This window comes from Eptatretus burgeri, chromosome 10 (assembly GCF_056783735.1).
Source record: "Eptatretus burgeri isolate ZD-2024b chromosome 10, Ebu_testis_v1, whole genome shotgun sequence".
Taxonomy (NCBI): domain Eukaryota; kingdom Metazoa; phylum Chordata; class Myxini; order Myxiniformes; family Myxinidae; genus Eptatretus; species Eptatretus burgeri.
In genome coordinates, this window is record NC_140970.1 from 82,954,747 (window position 1) to 82,980,170 (window position 25,424).

A 25,424-nucleotide genomic window follows, 5' to 3' on the forward strand; every position below is an offset into this window, starting at 1 on the left:
TATATATATATATATATATATATATATATATATATATATATATATATATATATATATATATATATATATACATATACATATATACATATATATATATATATATATATATATATATATATATATATATATATATATATATATATATATATACATATATATATATATATATATATGTAAGAATGAGCGACCGGTTTAAGGTAAAAGTGGGATTGCAACAAGGATCGACTCTGAGCCCTTTCCTGTTTGCAATGGTGATGGACAGGTTGACGGACGAGATCAGACTGGAGTCTCCATGGACTATGATGTTCGCGGATGACATCATGATCTGTAGGGAGAGTAGGGAGCAGGCTGAGGCGAGCCTCGAGAGGTGGAGGTACGCACTGGAGAGAAGGGGAATGATAGTCAGTAGGAGTAAGACAGAGTACATGTGCGTAAATGAGAGGGAGGGTGGTGGTATGGTGCGGTTGCAAGGAGTTGAGGTGGGGAAGGTGGATTGGTTTAAATACTTGGGATCAACTGTCCAAAGCAACGGAGAGTGTGGGAGAGAAGTGAAAAAGAGAGTGCAGGCAGGATGGAGTGGCTGGAGAAGAGTTGCAGGAGTGATTTGTGACAGAAGGGTAGCTGCAAGAGTGAAGGGGAAAGTATATAAGACGGTAGTGAGACCAGCTATGTTGTATGGTTTGGAGGCGGTGGCACTAACAATAAGACAGGAAGCGGAACTGGAGGTGGCAGAGTTAAAGATGCTGCGATTCTCGTTGGGAGTGACGAGGATGGACAGGATAAGAAATGAGTATATTAGAGGGACAGCGCAAGTAGGACGGTTTAGAGACAAAGTGAGAGAGGCGAGATTGAGATGGTTTGGACATGTGCACAGGAGGGAAACGGAGTATATCGGGAGAAGGATGTTGAAGATGGAGCCGCCAGGCAGGAGGAGAAGAGGAAGGCCAAAGAAGAGGTTCATGGATGTGGTGAGGGCGGACATGCGGGTGGTTGGAGTGTCAATGGAAGATGTGGAGGATAGAGCGAAATGGAGACGGTTGATCCGCTGTGGCGACCCCAAACGGGAGCAAGCCGAAAGAGGAAGAAGATATATATATATATATATATATATATATATATATATATATATATATATATATATATATATATATATATATATATATATACATATATACATATATACATATATATGTCCTATAGGAGTTTTTCATCGTGATTTCAGATCTGACAATGTTTTTTTCACAATACTCGTTCTGTAAAATGTAAAATTAAAAAAAACAAACCGCTTCGGGAACGCCCCTAAAAATTCTGCCGAGATCTACTGAAAGGGGCGTAACCCACATGACGTCAACTGCAGGATGACAAAGGCTGCACGTAAATTACTCGGGTTGGTGGTCTACGTGATTCTATTGGCTTCCTGCGTGTTTCCACATTCGATTGGTCGACTCAATCACTTCGTTCATTTCTGCTTTAAAAAAAAAAATCAAACATTTGGTTTTGAATAATGGATGACATGGACTTTGATTTTTCTGGTAGCGACAGTGAGTGAGAGAGAAATGAAGGATTTTGGTGTGAATCAGATGGAGAATTGTCGGATAACGTAGTCATGGGAGGTGAAGTTCAGGCAGCAGGAAATGGAATACGGCCTTACCAGTTCGAGCCCGAAGCAGGACAAGCAGAGGAAAATGGGGATGAAATTCCCAGAGTTCATGATGATCGGGAGGACATCGAAGGAAGACTTGGCAATAACAACTGGTTAGACTAAATCCTATTCGTAATTGAATAATGTAAATTCGACTTGCATACTGCTCGATATCAGAAATATTTTAGTGAGGTGACGTGACCAGTGCAGCGCATCGGACATGTTTCTCTGCAGCGAATGAATCACAAGCAAGGCCAGCCCATGTCATCGGCCGTATCTCTCCGCGCATAAAACGAAGCAATCTCGCTGTCCGGATACGATGAAAACTTGTGTGCAGAACACACCTTGCGACACAATTGTCTAGAGTAGTCTGATAAATCTGACGTTCTGTTGCATTTTTATTTATTTTATTCCTACTGTCGTCATGTAGCGCCAGTAGGAAACAATGAAGAAAAGAGAATAATAAAAGAAAGCTACAGCACATCAGATTTATCGGACTAGTCGGTCGGACGACGGATTTATTGGACTAGTCTAGACAAGTAACTTGTATTAGCATGCACACAATGTACAAGTCAATGCGTAAGAGTCCCGAGGATACGAGACCATGTAGTAGGACAGATAAATTTCTTTCATAGTTGTGCCAACATAGTTTTCCCTGTTCATTTATTACAGCATTTTGGCTAAATGTTAATGAATAGCAAGCCAATGGAAGCAGTACCTTCACTTTAGAATAAACCCATGTATGTCGAGTGCAGCCATACCTGGCTTGCATGTATGTGGAATCGTACCTATCCCAGCAGGCTGGTTTCAATGAACAATTCAAAAACTGCAAAATGTGGGTGCAGGTTTTTCACATCGTTTGATTTTAAAATGATGTCCTTGCACCTTGAAATGATGCAATATTAATCTTTAGTGTTTTACTTGTATGTCCCTTTAAGTTTCTTTTTTAATGGAAAGGTTCAACAGTCACATTTAATATTTTGTGGACATGGTATAGCCCTTTATTGTGCATACATGTATTGGATTTGTCCACGACTACGACAAGGTAGTAAAGGGATAAATAATTGCCTCGTGATTGTTGTGCATACACGGCTCAGAAGCAGAATTTCTTTTCCGCGAAACAATCAAAGGAATTAAGACAATCAGTGAGATAGCAAAGAAATGTGTACAATGGATTTGTATGTACTTTATATGGCACGCGGCAGAGTCAATCCACTCTGTGCGGTTCTGCAGATGACGTGAAGGCTGCGGTTCGCTGAAGCCAACTTTTTTGAGGGGCGGAGCATAGCAAGTTGTGAAAAGCACCAGAAATGTTCAAAACATTGGTTTAATTATCCCATTTTTGATTTTAAAAAAGAAACATGGGTGATTTCTTCACTAGGAAGGTCAAGTTAATAGGAAGGTCACTTTGGGTGTCATGGGACTTTTAAGAATTGTGGTACGTACGGCATAAAATTGAGACTTTAGAGGATAGAGCATGGACAAATCCTGTGGGTTGGAATCCGCAGAGTGCATGTGATAGCAATAGTGCACGTTAGGGCGACTGCTGCACAGTGCACCTTGCGTCACCGAGCGGCAACGCCGCTGCCACATTGCTCTGGATCGGTCATGCCATCGTACGCCATGTCGTGGAGCGGTAATGACGCAACATTGTACTTCGTATCACGGAGCAGTGTTGCCGCAGTGCATTCTGCATGATGACGCGACTGCAACAGTGCACTTTGCGTCACATGCTGACAAGTGTTGATGCCGCTGCTACACCGTCGTGGATCGGTACACTTCATGTCGAGGAGTGGCAACGCCACCGCAGTGTGCTTTGTGTTGTGGACGAGTGATGCCACAATGTGAACCACTGCAGGATTTCAATCTCGCATTCTTTGCAGCGAAGAATGATGTGTGCACAATCACAACCAAAACCTGTTTTTAAACCTGTTGGTGGTGATTCCTGTGGACGGAAACATTATATTTTCCCTGACAAGGAGAATGTAAAAAGTGCAGGAAATTGCGGCGTCGTCATTGTTGTGGTTTAAGCTGGACCTATGTCGCGAGCAATTATTATTGTTTTAATCACATGCCAAACACTTGAAGGTCACAAAGTTAAAAATGTGTTTTGATGAAATAACCAGAGAGTTGGTGTCAAAGCCATCCAATGCTCGCCTGTTTATACATTTATCGTTTTAAAAAGATTGTCCAATAATATTTTTTATAAAGCATTGCAGTGAAGTCTGATCCAAATAATTTTAAAGCAATATACAGTATGTATTTGTATATTGTAATCAGTAAAAAATAGTGTGGGAGATAAAAAAAAACATTAAAAGGAAATAACTTGCACCAAAAACTTTAACATTTTCACGCTCACAATGACGCTGACGCTCACGTTCACGCCGGGGGTATCGCTATAGCTCTGTTATTAGAACAGGCGAACTAAAAATAAGGTGGTTTGAAGATTCAGTAAAGAAAATTATTCAATCTAATCTCACGCTATTACTTTTGACCCGCCCCCTTCCCTTCAGCCGATTAAACTTTGACCCCCCCCCTCAGCTTATAAACCGTTGACAACCCCCCCCCCACACATTTTCAGCCTGTTAACCTTTGACCCCCCCTTCAACCTATTAACCTTTGACCCCTTCTCCCCCGTCAGCCGATTAACCTTTGACCCCCTCCCTTCAACCTATTAACTTTTGAGCCCTCCTCCCGTTAGCCGATTAAACTTCGACCCCCCCCCCCACTCCCGTAAACCTATTAATCTTTGACCCCTCCCGTCAGCCGATAAACCTTTGACCCCACTCCATTCAACCTATTAACCATTGACCCCTCCCCCCGTTAGCCGATTAACCTTTGACCCCCTCCCTTCAACATATTAATCTCTGACCCCTCCCATCAACCGATAAACCTTTGGCCCCACTCCATTCAACCTATTAACCATTGACCCCTCCTCACGTCAGCCGATTAACCTTTGACCCCCCCTCCCTTGAACCTATTCACCTTTGACCCCTCCTCACGTCAGCCGATTAACTCTTGACCCTCCCCCTTCATCCAATTAACCTTTGACTCCTCCTCCTGTCACCCGGTTAACCTTTGACCCCCCTTCCCTTCAACCTATTAACCCTCCTTCTGTTAGCCGATTAACTATTGACCCCCCTCCCTTCAACCTATTAACCTTTGACCCCTCCTCACATCAGCCGATTAACTTTTGACCCCCCTCCGTTCAACCTATTCACTTTTGACCCCTCCTCACGTCAGCCAATTAACTCTTGACCCCCCTTCATCCAATCAACCTTTGACCCCTCCTCCTGTCACCTGGTTAACCTTTGACCCCCTCCCTTCAACCTATTAACCTTTGACCCCTCCTCCCATTAGCTGGTTAACCTTTGACCCCCCTCCCTTCAACCTATTAACCTTTGACCCCTCCTCCCGTTAGCTGGTTAACCTTTGACCCCCCTTCATCCTATTAACCTTTGACCCCCCTCCCTTCAACCTATTAACCTTTGACCCCCTCCCTTCAACCAATTAACCTTTGACCCCACCCCCTCCTCACCGTCACACTTCCAATGACGTAACATTTGTCTGGCTATCGAATTTGATGGCCTGATTAAAAAGCGCCGAACACCGCGAATTAAGAATGCTGTCGGAGATAAAATGAAATGAAACACGAATGTCACGACGACGTGCGGCGGCAGCACGTGAATACCGTGTACGAGTCCAACAGCTCGGAACCGACAACACTGACACCGCGTGACTCCTCTTCTTCCTCCTCTTGTGGTGTCTGCAGCAGCCGCTCCATGTTGAACGTCTTTTTCCGCTCCCTTCCCGAAGCTCCATCGACAGGGACAGAGAGAGTGCCGAAGGAATGTCCCTGAAACTGCTCACATTCTCGTTACAACATGAACGATTCGCAATGAGCGTTTGAATGAAGAATAATCATTAAAAAATTTTTTTATCGAATTTTATCCTCATTGACCTCATCGGTGACATCAATCGCCATCATTAAATAAATTATCTGCAAAGTGCGACGAGAACACGGAGTTTCCTCAAAGTTGTTAAAAACCAATACACCGCCCAAGCGTTTCTCCAAAACTGATAAACAATTTTGAAGAAACAATAAACATCGGGAATCTGAGGGAAACAAATAAATAAGCAAATTACGTTTAATCAGCCGGCAATGAAAATGACCGTTGTTGTTCACGTTGATGTTGAAGACCCTTGTATCCAAAAAAAAATAATCGTTTCTGGAATTAGAGCAGAGTCTCACCCTCCCTTTTAATCAATACACTAGACTGGATCATTTCACTGCTGGGTTGTGTTTTGTATAACTATTTCTACAAGCTCGTGGGTTTACTGACTTCGATTAAAAAAAAAAAATCCACAACGTCCGGATGAAATTAAAACACGCCTTATACACCGCACAAGCGATCTGGACTTGTCACTTGAAGAAAATGTTGCTTATCGAAAAAGGAGAAAATATAAATTTAAATTGAAAATAAAGTGGAGAAAGAACAATAAACATTCAGAATGACACATGAAAGCAGAGAAAGACGATTGAGTTACGTTGCTGTGGTACAACGATAGTTCGGCTGAGAGAGGAAGCGGTTCACGGTTCGCGGTTCGCGGTTCGCGGTGTGGGCCACCTGCCAATCAGCTTTCTTAGCCAGCCGTTCCTGAACCGTTTTGTTGTTGGAGTGCTTGCTTGAGTGCTTAAGCCACTTGGCGAGCGCTCTACAAGCTGCTTGGTAATGGAACGCATCCCTGATGACTCCTTTGTCCCGCGCTGCTTCTGCAGTTGTGGGTTCATGACCCAGTGCTGGTTCATGTGCTCACAAGGAGGATAGACGCAGGAGGATGTGATGTATTCAATAAACAGGGCCGAAGGCTCTGAAGTGGGAACAACAGGCTTGATGCAGACACGGGCACAGCATGGCACAGCATGGCACAGCATGGCACGGCATGGCACATGAGCGGGTCACGTGACTCCCCTTAACCACGCCCCGGTGCACCCATGTGTGCATACATTAGCATAAACTACTGATACATCCCCCCCCCACCTTTGTGATTTTAACAAATCAAGACACTCAGGAGGCAAACAAACATGAGCTGATATTCTAGGGGCTCGTGGAGGGCTGTCCTTGCTTGCTACTGCTGTGGGATTCTCAATAAGTGGTACAGGGTCGGGATGGAGTTCAGGTGCATTGAGAGGGTGAAAAGCTTTCATGAGGAAACACCTCAAGGTTCAAACACAGATGGTGTTGGTACAGCAGTGGGTGACAAAGTCACTTGAGCCGGCTCAATGTCTGGCTCCCCGTGACGTAACCTGAGTTGGTGAACATGTTTACGCATCCATCCACCATCACACAACTTCACAAGAAACATAATTTCACCAATGTTATTGATAATGATGCCGGATAACCATTTGGTTCCACATCCGGAGTTCACCACGTGTACAGGATCATTGATCTGGAAGTTGCGGTAAACAGACGTTTGGTCGTGATGACGTTTCTGTTGATACTTGTTATTCTCCACCTGGACCGTTACATCCAGGTGGACCAATGATAACCGTGTTGTGAATTCATGACCCATCAGAAGCTGGCCAGGTAAGCGACCGGTAGTTGAGCAACACACGAGCTCGACGAGATTGACTGGAGCCTTCCTTGACGTGGCTGAGACCATTCTTGATGATCTGAACAGCACATTTGGCTTGACCATGACTGGCAGGTTTGCAGGGGGCAGATGTGTAATGCTTAATGCCATTCATTTGGCAAAAGTTCTGAAACTCTGAACTTGTAAATGACGATCCATTTTATCTGATACAATGGAGTTTGGAATACCATGTTGTGGGGACGTGGTACGGAGAGCTTCATTTGTTACAGCAGAGGATGAGGATGGCACCACGAGAGCTTCAATCCATTTGGAGTGGTCATCAACTACGATAAGGAAATGGACCAGCATGGTCGATGTGTAGTCTGGACCATGGCTTTAATGGCCACGACCACATGGCCAATGGATGGAGGTCCTCAATGCCGGACATGAAATCAGAGTCATATCCCGACATATCGTGTGCTTTTGACACAGTCTGGCACCCTGCGCTGCTCATTAAACTCTCTTCCCATGGTATCCAAGGCTATCTCCACTCCTGGCTCACAGACTTCCTCTCCTGTCGCAGTCAACGTGTGGCCCTAAATGGAGTTCTTTCATGCCCTCTTCCTGTGCAGGCTGGAGATCCTCAAGGCAGTGTTCTGGGCCCTGTTCTTTTCTAGTTTTCATCAATGATCTCTCCGAATCTGAAAAATCCTCTTTATCTCTTTGCTGATGACTCCACCTTCTGCCGTACCATCTGTCATCCCTCAGACCGGCAAGCAGCAGCTTCTTCGCTCACTGCAGATCTGGATAAAATCACAAACTGGTCCAACACGTGGAACATGTCTTTCAATCTGGACAAATCTCACACTCTCACTATGTCTCTCTGAAAGGACCGTTTGGAAACCCCCCCCCCATCCACTTTCTCAACAATCCTCTGGAAGAAGTCTTTTCTTTCAAGCTTCTGTTTCTCATTATCTGCCATGATCTTTCCGAGGAAAGCCACATTTCCAACCTGGCCTCCAAAGCCAGTCGCCGACTGGGAATCGTCCGTAGTGCAAAGTCCTTCCTCGGCCGACCTGAGCTCCTGACCACTTACAAAGCTTTCGTCCGCAGTCTGATGGAGTACTGCTCTCTCCTCTGGGCTCGTGCTCCTGCCTCTCACCTTTCTCAGCTTCACGCTGTGGAAACCAAGGCATTTAAGATCATTGGCATCTCCCACGATGAGGCTGAGTCTTTGGGGCTCTCACTCTCTCACTGCAAGCAGGTCATTGGTCTTTCTGTCTTCTTCCATCTCCTCTCCGGTCTCGCCCCCCCCTGCTGTGTCTGCGATTTGTCCCCACCATATTTCCACAGGGTGCCCAAGGTCCGCCAGCAACCCCCTTCTGGTAAAACTACCAAAAACACGAATCACTGCTCATCTTCACTCTTTCATTCCTCTTTTTTCCCGCCTTTGGAATAAACTCCCTCACACTGTTCAATCCCATTCTTCCCTCCAGGCCTTCAAAACAGCTGTTCACCACCACCTCTTATTGTTCAGCTGTTCACCACCCCATCCAAATCCTCACTCTTTTCTACCCCTGTTAATCCACCCCAAACCCACCTCCTTCAAATTCCCTGCTTTCCTTCCTGAGAGTCCCTGTATGTCCATCTTGTATTCCCCATGTTTCCCGCCTCATCCTTCTCCCTTCCACAGATCTCCTAATGTCTCTGTTCCCCACTGTTTTGTCCTCCCCTCTCCCGCCCCTCTTGTCTCATGCCTCCCTTGCTGTGCGTTGTGTGTGAGATCTCATACGAGCCTCGAGAAGGGATACAAAAAAAAATGGAGACTGTGGCGGTGTCTCGGCATGGGCTTAACAAGTGTAACAATGGCATGCAGTAGATTCAATGCCACTGTCCAAGTCAGGCCACCAGACATGGGCTCGGGCAACAGTCTTCATGGTGACTATGCCTGGATAAGCATTGTGGAGTCCACTGATAATGAGCTAGGGTCCAACGCAGGTTGACCATCGTTCCCCTCCAATTGGCAATATCGATCAGACACAATAGCTCGAGAACCAAGTCATATCTGCATTCATCATGTCGGGATTCCAATGCCTTTATGGCGGAAACGGAATCAGAAAAGATAACGACATCGTGGATTAAAATCAGTTATCCATTCCAGTGCTAATACGATGGCAAAGAGTTCTGCAGAGAACACTGAAAGATGATTGGAAAGCCTTATAGCCTTGGTCACCTGAACATCAGGGATGCATATTGCTGCAGCTGCTCACCCGAGAGAAGAGACTTTGGAGCTATCTGTATGGACATGGAGAGACTGACCCCACACCGAGTGGATGCCTGGTTGCGCGACAATGAAGGGACATTCTTATCGGTTATCCCCCATAAGTCAAGATGAATTTCAGGCATGATCAGAGTCCAGAAGTGCCAAATTGGAACTGGTTTGACAGTGTTTACAGGAATGAAGTCCAGACCCATTTTTTAGGCTACCCCCTCCTACAGACTAGAAACAAACTTTCTGTAATAATTTAGCATACTGAAAAATGGCTTTCATTCCAAAACATTTTTAGGTCTTGGAGTACTTCTGCAGAGCTTCCACTTTGCTTTTCTCAAGAACTCGAACATGTTCTTCAACTGTTTCGGAAGTTACGATGATATCAATGTAACAAAGTACATGATTCAAATCTGCCAAAATCTTATCCATGGTATCAGGACACCGAGATGGTGCAGTTATCATCCCACAACATAAACGTTTAGTTGCCAACAACCCTTTCTGGGTGATTAACATCATCAACTTTTCTTATTTCTTCAAACAGAAATCACTAGTTAAGTGCACCTGTTATATCTTACTTTGAGAAAAGTGATGGTGGTCCAATTCTGTGTCGTTTTGGCAAACCGATCCTGTATGTTGGGGAATTTGTAACCATCATCCTCAATAGCTTGTTTATGGCTTTGTAACTAACACAACCCTCACCTTGTTGTTCAGTTTGGGCATATGAACTGCTGGTGATGCCCAATCACTACAGCCGACAGGGAACAAAACATCAACCTTAACGAGCCTGTCATACTAATTGTTTACATTTTCTAAAATAGAATATGGTATGGGTCTAGCTTTCTGAAACACTGCTTTTTGCATCAAGCTTTAGCTTAAGAGATGTAGTCAACCCTTTTATGTCCATACCTTCACGAGAAAACAATGAGCGATTCTGATTGAACAGCTGGTCGAAATCTGGAGGGAAATAACTTGTACACATATCGTACGGGTACCTTGGTAGTCGTTTGGTACATCCAACAATAGGAACTAATTCCCCCATATAACTACCGAAAGTTATTTTGTTGTTATACTGTTAAAATTCAGACAACTTCTCATAATGTATAGTTTTTGAAACAGTTGAGCCTTAGATGCATGCGGTTTGAAATGTATATATCCGCATGTATAGAACTTCAAAACCGCATGCACTAAGGCAATGGCACCCAATCGTTAATCTTCGTGCAGTCAGACCTTCCCCTCATGTCTAATGGGTAAACAGTATGAAGTGCATTGCGTGGATCCAATAGCTCGGTCTAATAATTATATCTCTATCTTCTTTTCAATCCTGATTTCCATTTCAACCCTTTCCTTTTATCCATGATACAAATCAAGCAAGCGAGCACACATACACGACAACGGACAACCGCACAGCCCGACGAGAGACTCACCACCTCGACTGTCAACATCTCCCGCACACGGAAGGGGTCATTCTGTGCCTCCACACACCTCGGCATCGATGCAATTCACCACCAAACAGGGGTGTGCTGTGCGGCCCAGGCCACACGGACCGCGTGGCATGGGGACGGGCCAAGCACGTTAACAACACCAACTGCATCTTGCCGGGGATGCCCGAATGGGCATGCAGGACCAACACGACCCTCGTCCAGTCACCAGAACATGGCCTGGGAGTTCGCTGCAAGGCTCAGGGCCGTGTCACGTTGGATGTGTGAATGAGACCGCTTCCAGCCCCAGGAGCCTGGTAGGGGCCGGGACCCAATATGGGAGCAAGATTTGAGTGACGGCACGTTTCTTCGGACCGACACCCAACCTTTCACCCAAGGCTTATAAATGGCAGATCACGATGCCGTCCACTCTCTCTCTCTCTCTCTCTCTCTCTCTCTCTCTCTCTCTCTCTCTCTCTCTCTCTCTCTCTCTCTCTCTCTCTCTCTCTCTCTCTCTCTCTCTCTCTCTCTCTCTCTCTCTCTCTCTCTCTCTCTGCACTTCCTCGCCTGCCTGCCTTGCCAACTTCATGCGCCTACCTGCTTCTCCCACTTCTTCCCCTCTCTGCTCCGCCCTCTTTTCACTGCACCTCGTTTTCTGCCTGTCGCTGCATCAACACTCGGGGATGGTGTGCGACAGAGGTTGTTCTGGGACCAGTGTGGAGCACACGTTTCCACGAGCCCCGGCAAAGTGATTAAGCAGGAGATAACGTGCCGACTCTTAAGGTGGGATCGCTCAAGCGGAGAAACCCCCAAAGTGTACTGGGTTGCGCGGTTGGCCGACCAAGCCAGGTATTGCGAGGCCGTTAGTCCTCATCTGCTCTCCTTCCTTCTGGTTATTTAATCATCATGGGGTTTGAGTGTGTGTACATGATGATGCCTGTCGTAGCATAAGTTAAGATTGTAGAAGATATAACGGGAGAAGTCTGCACTATTTCTGCTTTTGTAAATTGCTTGCCGTATGTCGCACCCCACAAATTCCTTGCTATCGCTGCTGTACATTATAACAAACCCCATTCACTGTGCCACATACCTTTCCTCGCCTAATTGTAAATAAATGCTTTGAAAAGAAATGTTCCCAGCTCGTTTTTGTCTTTTCCTTCATTGGTCCAGCATGGTCCGTATCCTCGCTTTGCTGGGATGTTATCCCACAACGATCTGTTTTCGAGCTGGTACTCAGCCTGTCATCCTTCTGAGGTCGGCAATATATATATATATATATATATATATATATATATATATATATATATATATATATATATATACACACATATATATATATATATATTTATATATATATATATATATATATATATATATATATATATATATATATATATATATATATATATATATATACACATACGCCTGGTGTTGGCTTCATGGTTTGGGTGGTGGGCTTTGGATCCTGGGATCCTAAGTTCAAATCCTGCTCAGCTGTTGAATTAATACCAGGTGGGGTTAACTCGGCCTGTGATCCTTCTGAGGTCGGCAAAATGAGTGCTAGCACGCTGGTATCCTGTCGGGTAGTGACCCGTCCAGGATTGTGCCCAATAGCCAAGGAGACTGCTTAAGCAGCACCAATGCTCTACACAGAGAATGGTCCCAATCTCCTCCTCCTCTGGAAACTGCATCCCTCCAACACCAATAGCAGTCAATATACAGTGTTCCCCAGTCAGATATTTTATTAATGTACGTTCAGATGGTTCCTTTATTCATATATACACACGCGTGCACACACACACACACACACACACACACACACACACACACACACACACACACACACACACACACACACACACACACACACACACACACACACACACTATTCAGCAGGTCATCTCTGTGATAAACTGTCACTGCTTGCCTCTATGCAACATCTTCCAGGCCCTCTAAATCTGTGGATTGAACCTTCACATCTCACAGTCTCTGAGATTTGCAGTTGGTCAGCTGAGGATAATGCTGACCTGCAGGAGACACCGAATGGATTCTTCTTGTGCATGAGGTTTTTTGAAACGCCATGGTCTTTCTCATCTCGCTGATACATCCAGGCTCATGCAAATTGCTTTCAACGTCAGAAGAAGAATAAAAAGAGTTGAGGTGGTAATGGTTGCTTCAAATTCCTTCCATATATTAAACACATTGCACTTTAATTCATTTTGATATCTAATGAAAAGAAAGAAAGGCTTTATGAGATGATAAGTTGATGGAGTATCGATGTTGATCAGAGAGTGACGAATGATTGTTTGAAATGAAATGAGCCCACTTTCAGCCTGCATGTTGTGCACGACCTGTGTTGGCATTTGGGTGAGCAGGGTGGGAGGGCTCGGTGCATGTGCTATAAGAGGGTTTCGTAGTAACTGTCTACTGCAGTTATCTCAACTGCTCCCACCATGTCTGAAGATGTGTTTCGAGCTGCTGTGAGTTGTCCGTCTGATTTATTTTTCTTTGAGTGATTGGATTTCGTTTTCGATATTATTTGGGGAGCAATGAAGTAATACAATTAATTACTGACAAAATATGCAACACTACTTGTACTTTAATCAGTGCTACACTTTTAAGGAAGCAATTTGAGTATTCTTTTTTTTTTGATCATTCCAAAATCATGGACCTTTACAGCCTTTTCTAATGAAAAAAAAAACATTAATGGATCCAGAGATGTGTCATTTCTGAATTTACCAAAGTCTTAATATTAGCAACGTCTACTCCCACCAAAGTAATGTGCAAATGGCCTTTCTAGTAAGTTCTAATAAACAACAAAGTCAGCTCAAACCTCACAACTATTAAGACGGAAAATGTCCCTTCTTTCTGTTTTACCTCCATTTTCAGTTTTCGACAACCTCTTACATCATTCCCCACAAGCACAATCTCAAGGATTGTTTGTCATTGCCAGAAAATTGGATATGGGAATCGGGGGTTCCTGTCGTAACTCCAATAAGTTTAGAATAGTTCAGCACTTGGGTTTCGCAACATTTTTTGTTTGTTTTACAAATCCATATCCTAGAGTCTCGATTCGATTCATAACCAGACTTGTAGCATTGATGCTTGTCTCATCAAATATCTTTATTTTGATAAGACACCTATTTTGATCATTACAAGAAGGTATTTCTTCCAGAATGATCATATTGAGTATGAACATGAGCTCATAAGCCGTCGGACCAACTTCACCAATAACAACAAACCAACAGATAGTGGATGACGCATCACACCTGTGGGACACCGGGCTAAAAACCAGCTGACAGAGCTAAGTCGGACTAACGTTGGGCATGGGTTGGCAACATCGTGGTTGGTCACACACACATTTGTCAACATTTTTTCAATCATGACTTTTCGATGGAAAGAAACCCGTCACCACCGAGGTTGCTCTTTTGGATACCGATGACATTCGGCAAATGTCGGGTGTGAGTTTGCCAACAACAGGCCAACGTTCGGCCAATGATCAAATTGACGTTGACCCAACAGATTGGCCAACGTTGATCCAATGGCTAATAAAAATCGTTGGTTGGTGTCAGCTGGGAAATAGGAAGATCATAAGCAGGATGTTGTAAATGTGATAAACTATTTTTTTTTTTTTTTTTTTTTTTTTTTTTTTTTGTATACCTTGGTCGAGGCTCGTATGAGAGCTAACACACAACTCACAGCAAGGAGGCATGAGACAAGAGGGGTGGGAGTGGAAGGGACAAAACATTGGGGAACAGACACAGGTGAACTGTGGAAGGGAGAGGGATGGGGATGGGACGGGGAACATGGCGAGGAGAAGATGGACATTACAGGGACTTTCAGGAAGGAAAACAGGAGAATTGAAGGAAGTGGGCATGGGTGGATTATCGGGGGTAGAAAAGATCGAGGATTTGGATGGGGGAAGATAAGAGGTGGTGGTGAACAGCTGTTTTGAAAGCCTGGAGGGAAGAATGGGAAAGAATAGAGTGAGGAAGTTTATTCCAAAGGCGGGAAAAAGAGGAATGAAAGAGTGAAGATGAGCAGTGATTCGTGATTTTGGTAGTTTTACCAGAAGGGGGTTGTTGGCGGACCTTGAGCGCCCTGTGGAAATGTGGTTGGGACAAATCGCAGAGAGAGCAGGGGGGCAAGGCTGGAGAGGAGTCGGTAGAAGACAGAAAGACCACCGACCAACCTGCGGTGATTGAGTGAGAGGCCCAAAGACTCAGCTTCATTGCGGGAGATGCCAATGATCTTAAAAGCCCTGGTTTCGACAGCGTGAAGTCGAGAAAGGTGGGAGGCAGGAGCACCAGCCCAGAGGGGAGAGCAGTACTCCATCAGGCTACGGACAAAAGCTTTGTAAGTAGTCAGGAGCTCAAGAGGGCCGAGGAAGGACTTTGCACGACGGAGGATTCCCAGTCGGCGACTGGCTTTTGAGGCAAGGTTGGAAATGTGACTTTCCCAGGAAAGGTCATGGCAGATAGTGAGACCCAGAAGCTTGAAAGAAAAGACTTCTTCCAGTGGATTGTTGAGAAAGTGGATGGGGGGTTTTGTAAACGGTCCTTTCGAAGAGACATAGTGAGAGTGTGAGATTTGTGTGGATTGAAAGACATGTTCCACGTGTTGGACCAGTTTGTGATTTTATCCAGATCTGCAGTGAGCGAAGAAGCTGCTGCTTGCCGGTCTGAGGGATGACAGATGGTACGGCAGAGGGTGGAGTCATCGGCAAAGAGAAATAGAGGATTTTCCAGAGAGTCCGAGAGATCATTGATGAAAACCAGAAAAAGAACAGGGCCCAGAACGCTACCTTGAGGAACTCCAGCCTGCACAGGAAGAGGGGATGAAAGAACTCCATTTAGGGCCACACGTTGACTGCGACAGGAGAGGAAGTCTGCGAGCCATGAGTGGAGATGGCCTTGAATACCATGGGAAGAGAGTTTGGTGAGTAGGGCAGGGTGCCAGACTGTGTCAAAAGCACGTGATATGTCCAGGGATACGGCTCGGATTTCCTGTCTGGCATTGAGGACCTCCATCCATTGATGGGAGAGCAGTAGCAGCATATCCAGGGTAGAGTGACCTGGTCTGAAACCAAATTGATGATTGGAAATCAAGCTGATGATGATGATTGTCAACTATATTGACAAAGTTATTGAGTATGTATGAATATGTGCGTTTATATTTTAAGCGTTTTACGTGGGAAAACAAAAGCAATGAACGTGAAATTAAATTATTAAGCGAAGAATGGAGTCGGCTGTATATACTACTAGTGGGGTATGCTTACACATTGTCAGCAATAACGAACCATGCTTCCCCATTGTCTCGGGTCACTCACTTGCATTTATATATTTTCATTTATTTATATTTTCATTTGCGGATGCTTTCCAATGGTTCTCTGATATTTTTCCTGGTGTATCGGCTTTGATGTCTGTCAGCACACAACATTTCAGCTTTTTATATCACCAGGAAAGTACCGATCTTTAATATCAGCGAGTGAGTGAATGAGTGGATAGCTTTATGTATTCGATGTCGTATTTTTTTGGCTAATGTTGATCCATAAGATCTGAAAGAGAGAGAGAGAGAGAGAGAGAGAGAGAGAGAGAGAGAGAGAGAGAGAGAGAGAGAGAGAGAGAGAGAGAGAGAGAGAGAGAGAGAGAGAGAGAGAGAGAGAGAGAGAGAGAGAGAGAGAGAGAGAGAGAGAGAGAGAGAGAGAGAGAGAGAGAGAGAGAGAGAGAGAGAGAGAGAGAGAGAGAGAGAGAGAGAGAGAGAGAAACAGAGAGAGAGAGGCAGAGAGAGACAGAGAGAGAGAGAGAAACAGAGAGAGAGAGAGAGAGAGAGAGAGAGAGAGAGAGAGAGAGAGAGAGAGAGAGAGAGAGAGAGAGAGTGAGAGAGGGAGAAAGAGAGAGAGAGAAAGAGACATATAGAGACATATAGAGACATATAGAGACATATAGAGACATAGACAGACATGGACAGACATAGACAGACATAGAGACATAGAGACAGATTCATAGAGACAGAGAGACAGAAAGACAGAGAGACAGAAAGACAGAGAGACAGAGAGACAGAAAGACAGAAAGACAGAGAGACAGTGAGACAGAGAGACAGATATATAGAGACAGAGAGACATAGAAAGACAGAGAGACATAGAGACAGAGAGAGAGACAGAGAGACAGATATATAGAGACAGAGAGACAGAAAGACAGAGAGACAGAGAGACAGAGAGACAGAGAGAGAGAGAGAGAGAGAGACAGAGAGACAGAGAGACAGAGAGACAGAGAGACAGAGAGACAGAGAGACAGAGAGACAGAGAGACAGAGAGACAGAGAGACAGAGAGACTGAGAACATTTTGTGATGGGAGGTTTCAACATAATTTTAGGCATAAGATTCATTTAAATAGTCAAAATACTTAATTGAATGAAATACTTTAGTCTCCATTCAATGTTGGATTTTATATTTCACTTTTTCCCACTCATTCTGTATTTTAAGTCATCATTTCAATCTTCCCATCATTTCTGCTTTCTTTTATCTCCCATTTCCCACATGAAACAGTATTCAAAGTGACTATATTTCACATTGTAATGAATATTTAAGGAAATTATGGACAGTTTATGTTCTGATATTGGCACATTGACAAGATGACTTGCATTTATTTAATTCCACAGTTTTGGGAGAAAAACCCAAAACCACTGATATATATATATATATATATATATATATATATATATATATATATATATATATATATATATATATATATATATATATATATATATATAAATATATATACATATATATATATATATATACATATATATACACTGAAAATGAGCACTCATTATCTGCTCCGGTGTGGAATTCAGTGTTGACAGATATATAACAGCTGTCCGTTTAACCTCAATGACCTCACAGTATAGAATCTACACATTGTGTTAAAAAATAGTCATGGAGAAGTATTCGGGGTTCGGAAAAATAATGTTTCACACATGGGTTTCAGAGAAGCACACAAGTAAATGTCATGCTTGAAAATCTTCATGAAGTGTGTGTGTGTGTGTGTGTGTGTGTGTGTGTGTGTGTGTGTGTGTGTGTGTGTGTGTGTGTGTGTGTGTGTGTGCGTTGTTTGTTACCTCTGCTACCAAAGGTGGATGGAGGTTATGTTTTCACCCCTGTTTGTCTATGAGCAGGATATCTCAGAAAGTTATGCAGATTCGAATGAAACTTGCTGGACAGGTTGAATGTGTGACAATGACGTTGGGCATGGGATTTTTCACACACCCAACCTGTTCAACAAATTTTGTCCGAATCCGTCCAGAACTTTTTGAGATATCGTGCTACATATCGCTTTTGGCCAGATCTCTCAATGGTGAAGAATGACTTTAAAAATTCTCGTAGCCGCATCCAGAAGCGGATCTTCACCAAAATGTAATCGATTTGTCCTTGGCACACACCCAACTTGTCAACATTTCTTTTTTTTCCGAATCTATCCTCAACTTTTTTGAGATATTGTGCTTTTTATCATTTTTGGCCCTATCACTCATTAGCAAAGAAAAAAAAATTAAAGCGCAGGTTAAAATACGTTATGGACATAAAAATGAGGGAATTAACATGTCCGTAAGGATGGATTATTTTCTCTTTTAATACAATAAACATGGTTCCAATATTATGATGGTTTTTTTCACACTTCAATATGTTGCTTTATCAAGCATCTATACAATTATAATATGCATTTCGACAAGGTTAGTTCAAATCTCTTAAGAGATGGAGGAAAAACTGAAATTAAATTTGAAGCAGCTCCAATGAATACATGGGAGGAAAAAGCTTTGTAGATCCCACTCAACAAAATTCCATTAATTTCTGACATATCACTGTACTGACAAATGTGATTTTAAAATACCATCAAAAGGATGTCAATTGGTTTAAGATGTTCGGCATAATGCTCAGGCTGATTGTCATTAAAAAAGGCATAACGCTCGTTTTTACGCCGACACTAATCATCTTTGTCACAAACCTATTTGGCCAACTCCCTTTGGACGCACAAGTTTCATCATAGAAAATGATTTATTTCCTCAAACTCAGAGATTTATTCCTAAGAGCAAGGTGCAAAGTTTCTGATCGATGCAGTGATCTTCTTTCCGGATGTAATTTAACTTTGTCTTTTCAGGTTGAGCAGCTCAGTGAAGAACAGAAGAAAGGTGGGTATTTGTTTTCCCCCCCAAAATGCTTGGCTAAATCACATCCCTGTCATTGTGGAAGCTAGGCAGAGCTCACAAGACTCCTGGATAGACAACTGAGATTTTCAGGGATAAAGATTTCCCACAAACCTAACTTAAGACTGTCTATAACTATATCAAATGGAGTTTCAAATAATCTTTTAAAACCCAACAGATGCTTTCAGAAGCATTTTCATCACAGAACTGTCATCACAATCCCTTACTAAGGTTGTGCAATATATAACATCGCTATTAACATTAAGTCGAGTATTCTATCACAATGCAGACATTGAATGCACTTGATGAGCTTTTGTTCAAAGCTATACCAAACAAACCAAAACAAAACAATTTGCAATGTACTTTACAATGAGCAAGTGATATCCTCATTTACAATAACTCTTTGATCAAAAATGACCTTGAGCACACACTGCCTCCACTGACCCGTGACCCTGTAATTATTGCACCCGCTGGCAGAATTCCGTGCAGCATTTGACATCTTCGTGGAAGATGCGGAAGATGGCTGTATCAGCACCAAAGAACTGGGGAAGGTGATGCGTATGCTGGGGCAGAATCCTTCATCGGAAGAGCTGCACGAGATGATTGACGAAGTGGATGAAGATGGTACGGATAATTAATTGCTTGCATACAGATAAAGTGTCCCCTCTCTGAAGGCCGCACCTGCTTTGGAACCTGCAACATAATGCAATTATTTTGTGGCGATTGTTTAGCTGTAATGAAAATTGCATGGCACCTGTTTTGAGAAAAATAATATTAGTTACAATACTGATGATGATAATTATGAGCTTAATTATGGTACCAGTAACGCAAGCAGATTATACAAATTGATTACAAAGTGTATAAGTCTCTCTGGTAGCATGGCTTCAGACTGTTTGATCTGGCAGGAAGTGGCACCATAGACTTTGAAGAGTTCCTCATCATGATGGTGCGCAGCATGAGAGAGGAAAGCAAAGGAAAACCGGAGGAGGAGCTGGCAGAGCTTTTCCGTATGTTTGACAGGTACATGGGCGTTCAGTATTCAGGCCTGTTCAATGCAGAATACCAAGTGTTCACTCGACTTCAACCTTGATAGCCTCCCTTCTATTCATTTTGATTCAAATTTTTACAATACTTTTGCTGCTGCTCCTATTTGTTTGCATCCCCTTAATGATGTTAATAATTGTGATTGAATACACTTCTCAACGCTTCATTCATTTTAACTACTCATGACCATTAAGAGCTATCAACAACTACAATACCTATGCAATGCAATTATGACTTTCTATGAAAAAAAATAGAGGGGTGGGTTTCAGTAAATGATATCTGAGAAGAGAAAAAGAGGGGAGAAACGGTAAAGGAAGTGGGGAAGAAAAAGGTGGAAGGGGAAGCAAATTGTATGCATTTGGAAAGAGTTTAAATTTGGGGTGTGTGAGGGGGTAAGGGGTTAAAACTACCAACATTTTTGTGCATCCCTTATTTTGAAACACAAGGTAGAGAATTTCTTTGTTCGTCTCAACATCTCAATTGGAATCAGACCTCATTGTTGAGTTGTCAAATCCCACTTTGCTGAACTCAAATCACGACAAACTCTACACTTTGGCAAGTGTCCCTCCTTTAGGGCCCATCCATCACCGAGCAAAGTGATGAACGTCATCGTGATTCATAAGAACAAAGCTGTCCAGGATTTGCTCACAATAAGTGACCGAATGGTTTTAAAGGTTATAAATCATGAATGGCTCCTTACATTTTTATTCAGTTGTAAATGATGATGTGTTACATTACAGTACGCTGCTACAATGGATATAAATCAGAACTATCAACAAAAAGAATCGGCAAAAGCAAACATTACAAAAGGTTTGAAGTTAATATTTTTACATGAAATCTCATAATTATTTCTGTGTAATTATTAATGCGGCAGAGATATCATAAAATACTGTAATGGTAGTATTTCTCACATGAGCTATAATTGGATAATCACAGGAATGGATTACACAACTGATAATATGGAAGAGATATTATTTCACCGATAATTTCTTTAAAATGATTCTTAGACAGATGGGCTGGGTAGTGCAGAGATAGCAGATTCACCTGTGAGCTGTCCAGTGCAAGTTAAAATCCTCGACCTACCTATAAACTGTCACTAATTGTCCTAATTTTTTGTCCTAATTGTTAGCATGAGCTGGTGGATGTTAATAATCAGATTAGTATTTCATAAGAGTATCGGCTATTGTTGGCCAGAACATGGGCTGTATTCCAAATCCCCACCATATGGTGTCACCTTCTGTAAAATATGTCTCATTTCCATGCATCATCCAACCCGGGTTGAAAACCCAGGTTCAAGCTAATCTGGGTTCTCCCACAATTGGAGTTTACAGTCGACCTGAGTTCAGTGAAAAGTTCATGGTTTCATGTAATGTGAGTTCTCGATTGATGTTGGTGGTCCTTACTAAGCATTAATGCTGTGAAACCGAAATGGTGAACAACATTTCTTTGATCTGACAATCCGAACAATTATTTTTGAGCTCTGTATTAGCACAATAATCGACATGACAATTTCAAAGCATGGAGCAATGAGAATAAATAGAACTAACTAGCGCTCATCCTGCTCCAGCCAACTTTGGGTAAGGGACTGAAAAAAAATCTCAGCCAACTCAAATTGCCAGCCATTGTGGGTTGGATAAAGTAACATGGAAACAAAGTATCAAGGACAGCTGGGTTTCCAACCTGGGCGTCTATCTTCTCAGTTTTGCTCTATTTATGATGCCGTATTAATTGATGGACGTGGGTAAAAATAGCCCACATCCATCAACTCGTGTTACAAAGAGACAGGAGCTATTCACTCAATTTGGCTCGACTGTAAAAGTGGTTTGCTGGAGAAGTCGGATCAGCTCAAAGTCGGGTTTTTTTTTTAAACCGGGTTGGAGGGCAGTTGCATGGAAACGAGGCAAGAGCGGCGACCTGTCCAGGGTTGGTTCTCAGCCACAGAAATGTTAAAGATTTGTTTTGGGTGCCCTGCTACCCCTGCAAGGAGTTTGGGAATTAGAGATAAAAAAATAATTTCAAAATAGAATGAACCTTAGAGTTTTGCTGTTAAACCGTCGCATAAAATGCTGAAGCATAACGAGCCATAAAATACAATTTCGGAGATATTATCTTCGTTACATCAGCAATGTTTAGTTTTATCCAAAAATTGTTCAACACAATTCATCAAATCGATTTTTTTTTATTTAATTTTTTTCATTTTATATCCTTGTAGCACCGTGAATGTCAAAGGAATTTTCGAGGCAACAATACTTTTGACTTTGTAGATCTATGATTGGCGATGAAAAGCACGTGATACTTCCCAATCATAAGAGGCAAATCAATCATAAGTCAATCATAAGAGAGCAAACAAAAGGCACAGATGCCTGCTGATGTTTTCTTTTTCATACAAGGATGTAAAATGAAAAAGTTGATAATGATCAAATGTAGCAATTCTGAGATTTTGAAACCTCACGTTAAGTTATCTTTAAGTTTGCAACTCTCTCTGGAGTTGAGGAGGAAGTGTTACAATTTACAAGGCCATAATAAAATTCAGACAGAGATATTTTATAGAACATAATCCACGTGTAAAGTGCATAACCAATCTTTTCGGGGCAAAACATGTTGATCGATTCAAAAACAATGCACAGTTTAAACTGCAGTCAGAAGGTAAGAGCAGTTTAAATCAGAACGGATTAAACTGTATTCTTTCATATGCCATCCAATATCCCTGGTTTATGTTTACTAACATTATACAAACGAGCGCATAAGGAAAAATTAGGGTGTGGCATGAGTATGATGATCCAAGTGACCTTTTCTTTTGGAAGATTGTCTTTGCTTTCTCTTGCATTTGAAGTTGAAAGATATTCTGTCCACAGCAACTACGACGGTTACATAGACATTGAAGAGCTGAAGCAGATGCTGGAGGCAACAGGTGAGAGTGTCACAGAACAAGAGGTCGAAGAACTCTTCTGTGATGGGGACAAGAATAACGATGGACGCATAGATTATGATGGTACAGAGTGCTTCTTTCTGTTTCTATTAATTATTGTGTTTATCCATCTCTATAATCCCCACTAATAGCCCTGCCTTCCCTTTATCCCCCCAAGTTTCTCGACGGCCTAATTTAGCCAAAACAACTGAATTAAGCTGTCATACTGGTGTAATGCCGACATGATACAATGCATGGTCTATATCTTAGAGTTGGTGATGTAAATCCATCGTTTCGTCTACACTTAGGTTGTGGACATTCAATATTCTCTGGTATTTTTTGAAAAGAGTAGGTCATTGTGAGCTCTCCCCTCGCTCATTGTTGGATGAAGTTAATGGGCTGTATAAGGTGTAAGCATAATGGGCCAAATGGCCTCCTTTATATGTCTACATTTCTCAGCATTACCATAAGTAGAACAGTCTTTCAACCAGACAGCATCTCTATTCTTTTCAACACATCCAGAGAACATCAAAGGCTGGTCCAACTCTGAAAAACCCAGATGTGTTATCACACCCTTCCCCTGCACTCTGGAGAAATTATCTTGTTTTTTGTTTTTTTCAGGCTGAGGCATACTCTCTCGATGTCTCACCGGTCAATATCTTTCCTCCCATTCTTCCGAGTGGCAGCTCATCAACACCTCCTGAGTCGACACAGTCGGGTTGACATGGCAAAAAAAAAAAAGCTAAAAAAAACCTCAAGAAACGGAAATTGTGGTTGAAAATCACATCAAAAGAGCATGGAATGGATGGTGATAAATGAAGCATTCAATGAATGCATCCAACCATTGAGAAAAATTATCGACCATTGGACTAAGTTATTAAAGACTATTTAAGATTGGAGGAAGACTAAAATAATAATTATTCATGCAGTGAGATTCATTCAGCGATTCCTCGTCACGCAGCCAATATACATAGCTTAGCAAGGATTTCTAAACATGGCCAAGCTGTACAGACAAGCTTAATTGCCATGGGTTTTTTTTTCTGTCACCGTGGTAGACCATCCACCAGGTATCCGCGTGATTACTGTTTTTGGAGCGACTCAGGTAACGGGCCTTCAGAAGCGACGTCGGACAGCGTATTCCTGCCCTAAAAGTCAACTCGACAATGTTCAGAAACGATATTGCTTGGACAATTGGAAGGCATTGTGCTCTCACCAAATTAGCATCAATAGCACAAGCTACCGAGAGTGTCATTTAGACCTGTGAGGGTCCAAGAAGTGAAAAGAAGGGAGTTGATCTTTGATACTTCAACGAAGCAGCAATCAACCTCAAAGTGAATCGTTCCGTAAAACGGTTAACATCTCTTATTATCCAGTTATGTTTCCATCTGTCGGTTTACAACTGATGAGACAATGTCCTCCGTTGATTTTTTTCCAACTCGCAAATGTCACTAATTTCTAAGAGCAGTGTAGAAACGTGGGACAGACAGGCCTGGGCATGCTAAATGCCACAAAACTGAATCAGTGTTTTGATTCATAAAGCACATCGCACAATTGAATGCTTTGGGATGGTGTTTAACATCTTTGCACACTTGGCCTGAGTATAGCCTGGCGATGGTACTGGCAGAAACACTGGACTTTCCAGGCCTTTGCTTTTTTGACAAAACTCAGTTGGTTATGCTTTCCTGTATTCCTACAAATGCATTTGTGAAGATAACCCAAAATTCCCTGAAGTTTAGAATGACAATTGATTTGAGTTTATGGAGTAGTCGAAATCAGGGGAGATCTTGTACATTGTAATGAACAGCCAATTGAGTGTACGTCATTCTTTCCTTCCTTTTAATTTTTTTTTTTGGCAGAATTCATGGAGTTTATGAAAGGTGTCGATTAGTGGCACGAGACACCGGAGGCACGAAAGGACAAGCTTGTGAATACGTTGATGAGTGGATGCTTTTACTTCAATAAAACTCTTGTTATTTTTAACTCTAATCTGACTTCTTTTTTTTCTTCCCCCTTCTCACAATGAAATTTGCTTGATAAAGTTATTGTAAACAAAGATAAACAAAATACACATTGGATTAACAAAACAGCTTAGTTACCTCCGCCACCGAAGGTGGACGGTTATGCTTTCACCCTGGTCTGTTTGTCTGTCTGTCTGTCTGTCTATCTGTTAGAAGGATATCTCAAAACGTTATGGATGGATTCAGACGAAATTTAGCGGACAGGTTGGGTGTGTGATGAGAACGAATTGATTCGATTTTAGTGGAAGATCCAGATCCGGATACTCGAATTTTTTAAGTGATTCTTCACCAGTTCAGATATATTGAGGGATAGGGCCAAAAGCTATATTTTAGCACAGTATTTTAA

The 25,424-nt window shown here is 42.5% G+C and overlaps 2 protein-coding genes across 12 annotated transcripts in view; one reads left to right on the forward strand and one right to left on the reverse strand.

Moving 5' to 3' along the window:
• The window catches only part of LOC147018988 (nischarin-like), an 84,683-nt gene extending 73,489 nt beyond the window's left edge, over positions 1-11,194 (reverse strand). For 3 of the 10 annotated variants that reach the window (XM_085899134.1, XM_085899132.1, XM_085899125.1), the window contains exons 1-2: positions 10,913-11,194; positions 5,334-5,504 (exon numbers count right to left, since the gene is read on the reverse strand). In XM_085899134.1, the coding sequence (XP_085755260.1) occupies positions 5,334-5,504; positions 10,913-10,978 (237 nt within the window). In that variant the 5' untranslated portion in view covers positions 10,979-11,194. The other 7 variants (XM_085899131.1, XM_085899128.1, XM_085899129.1 and 4 more) reach the window with 5 other exon arrangements.
• A 1,812-nt stretch (positions 11,195-13,006) lies between these two features.
• Positions 13,007-25,046, forward strand: TNNC1 (troponin C1, slow skeletal and cardiac type). 2 transcript variants are annotated; one of them, XM_085899135.1, is made up of 6 exons: positions 13,007-13,066; positions 19,063-19,093; positions 19,586-19,732; positions 20,014-20,128; positions 23,008-23,144; positions 24,917-25,046. In XM_085899135.1, exons 1-6 carry the CDS (start codon positions 13,022-13,024, stop codon positions 24,946-24,948), a joined length of 507 nt encoding a protein of 168 aa, XP_085755261.1. In that variant the 5' UTR covers positions 13,007-13,021; the 3' UTR covers positions 24,949-25,046. The 2 variants fall into 2 exon arrangements, with proteins under 2 accessions (XP_085755261.1, XP_085755263.1); XM_085899137.1 differs by lacking the exon at positions 13,007-13,066 and adding an exon at positions 13,260-13,386.
• Positions 25,047-25,424: the final 378 nt, after the last annotated feature.

Excerpts from the sequence above, each read along its gene's own strand:
- TNNC1 (XM_085899135.1), top strand. The coding sequence starts at position 13,022 with ATGCAAATTGCTTTCAACGTCAGAAGAAGAATAAAAAGAGTTGAG. Across the intron at positions 19,094-19,585 it reads CAGTGAAGAACAGAAGAAAG|AATTCCGTGCAGCATTTGAC; the intron begins GTGGGTATTTGT and ends ACCCGCTGGCAG. Across the intron at positions 23,145-24,916 it reads TGGACGCATAGATTATGATG|AATTCATGGAGTTTATGAAA; the intron begins GTACAGAGTGCT and ends TTTTTTTGGCAG.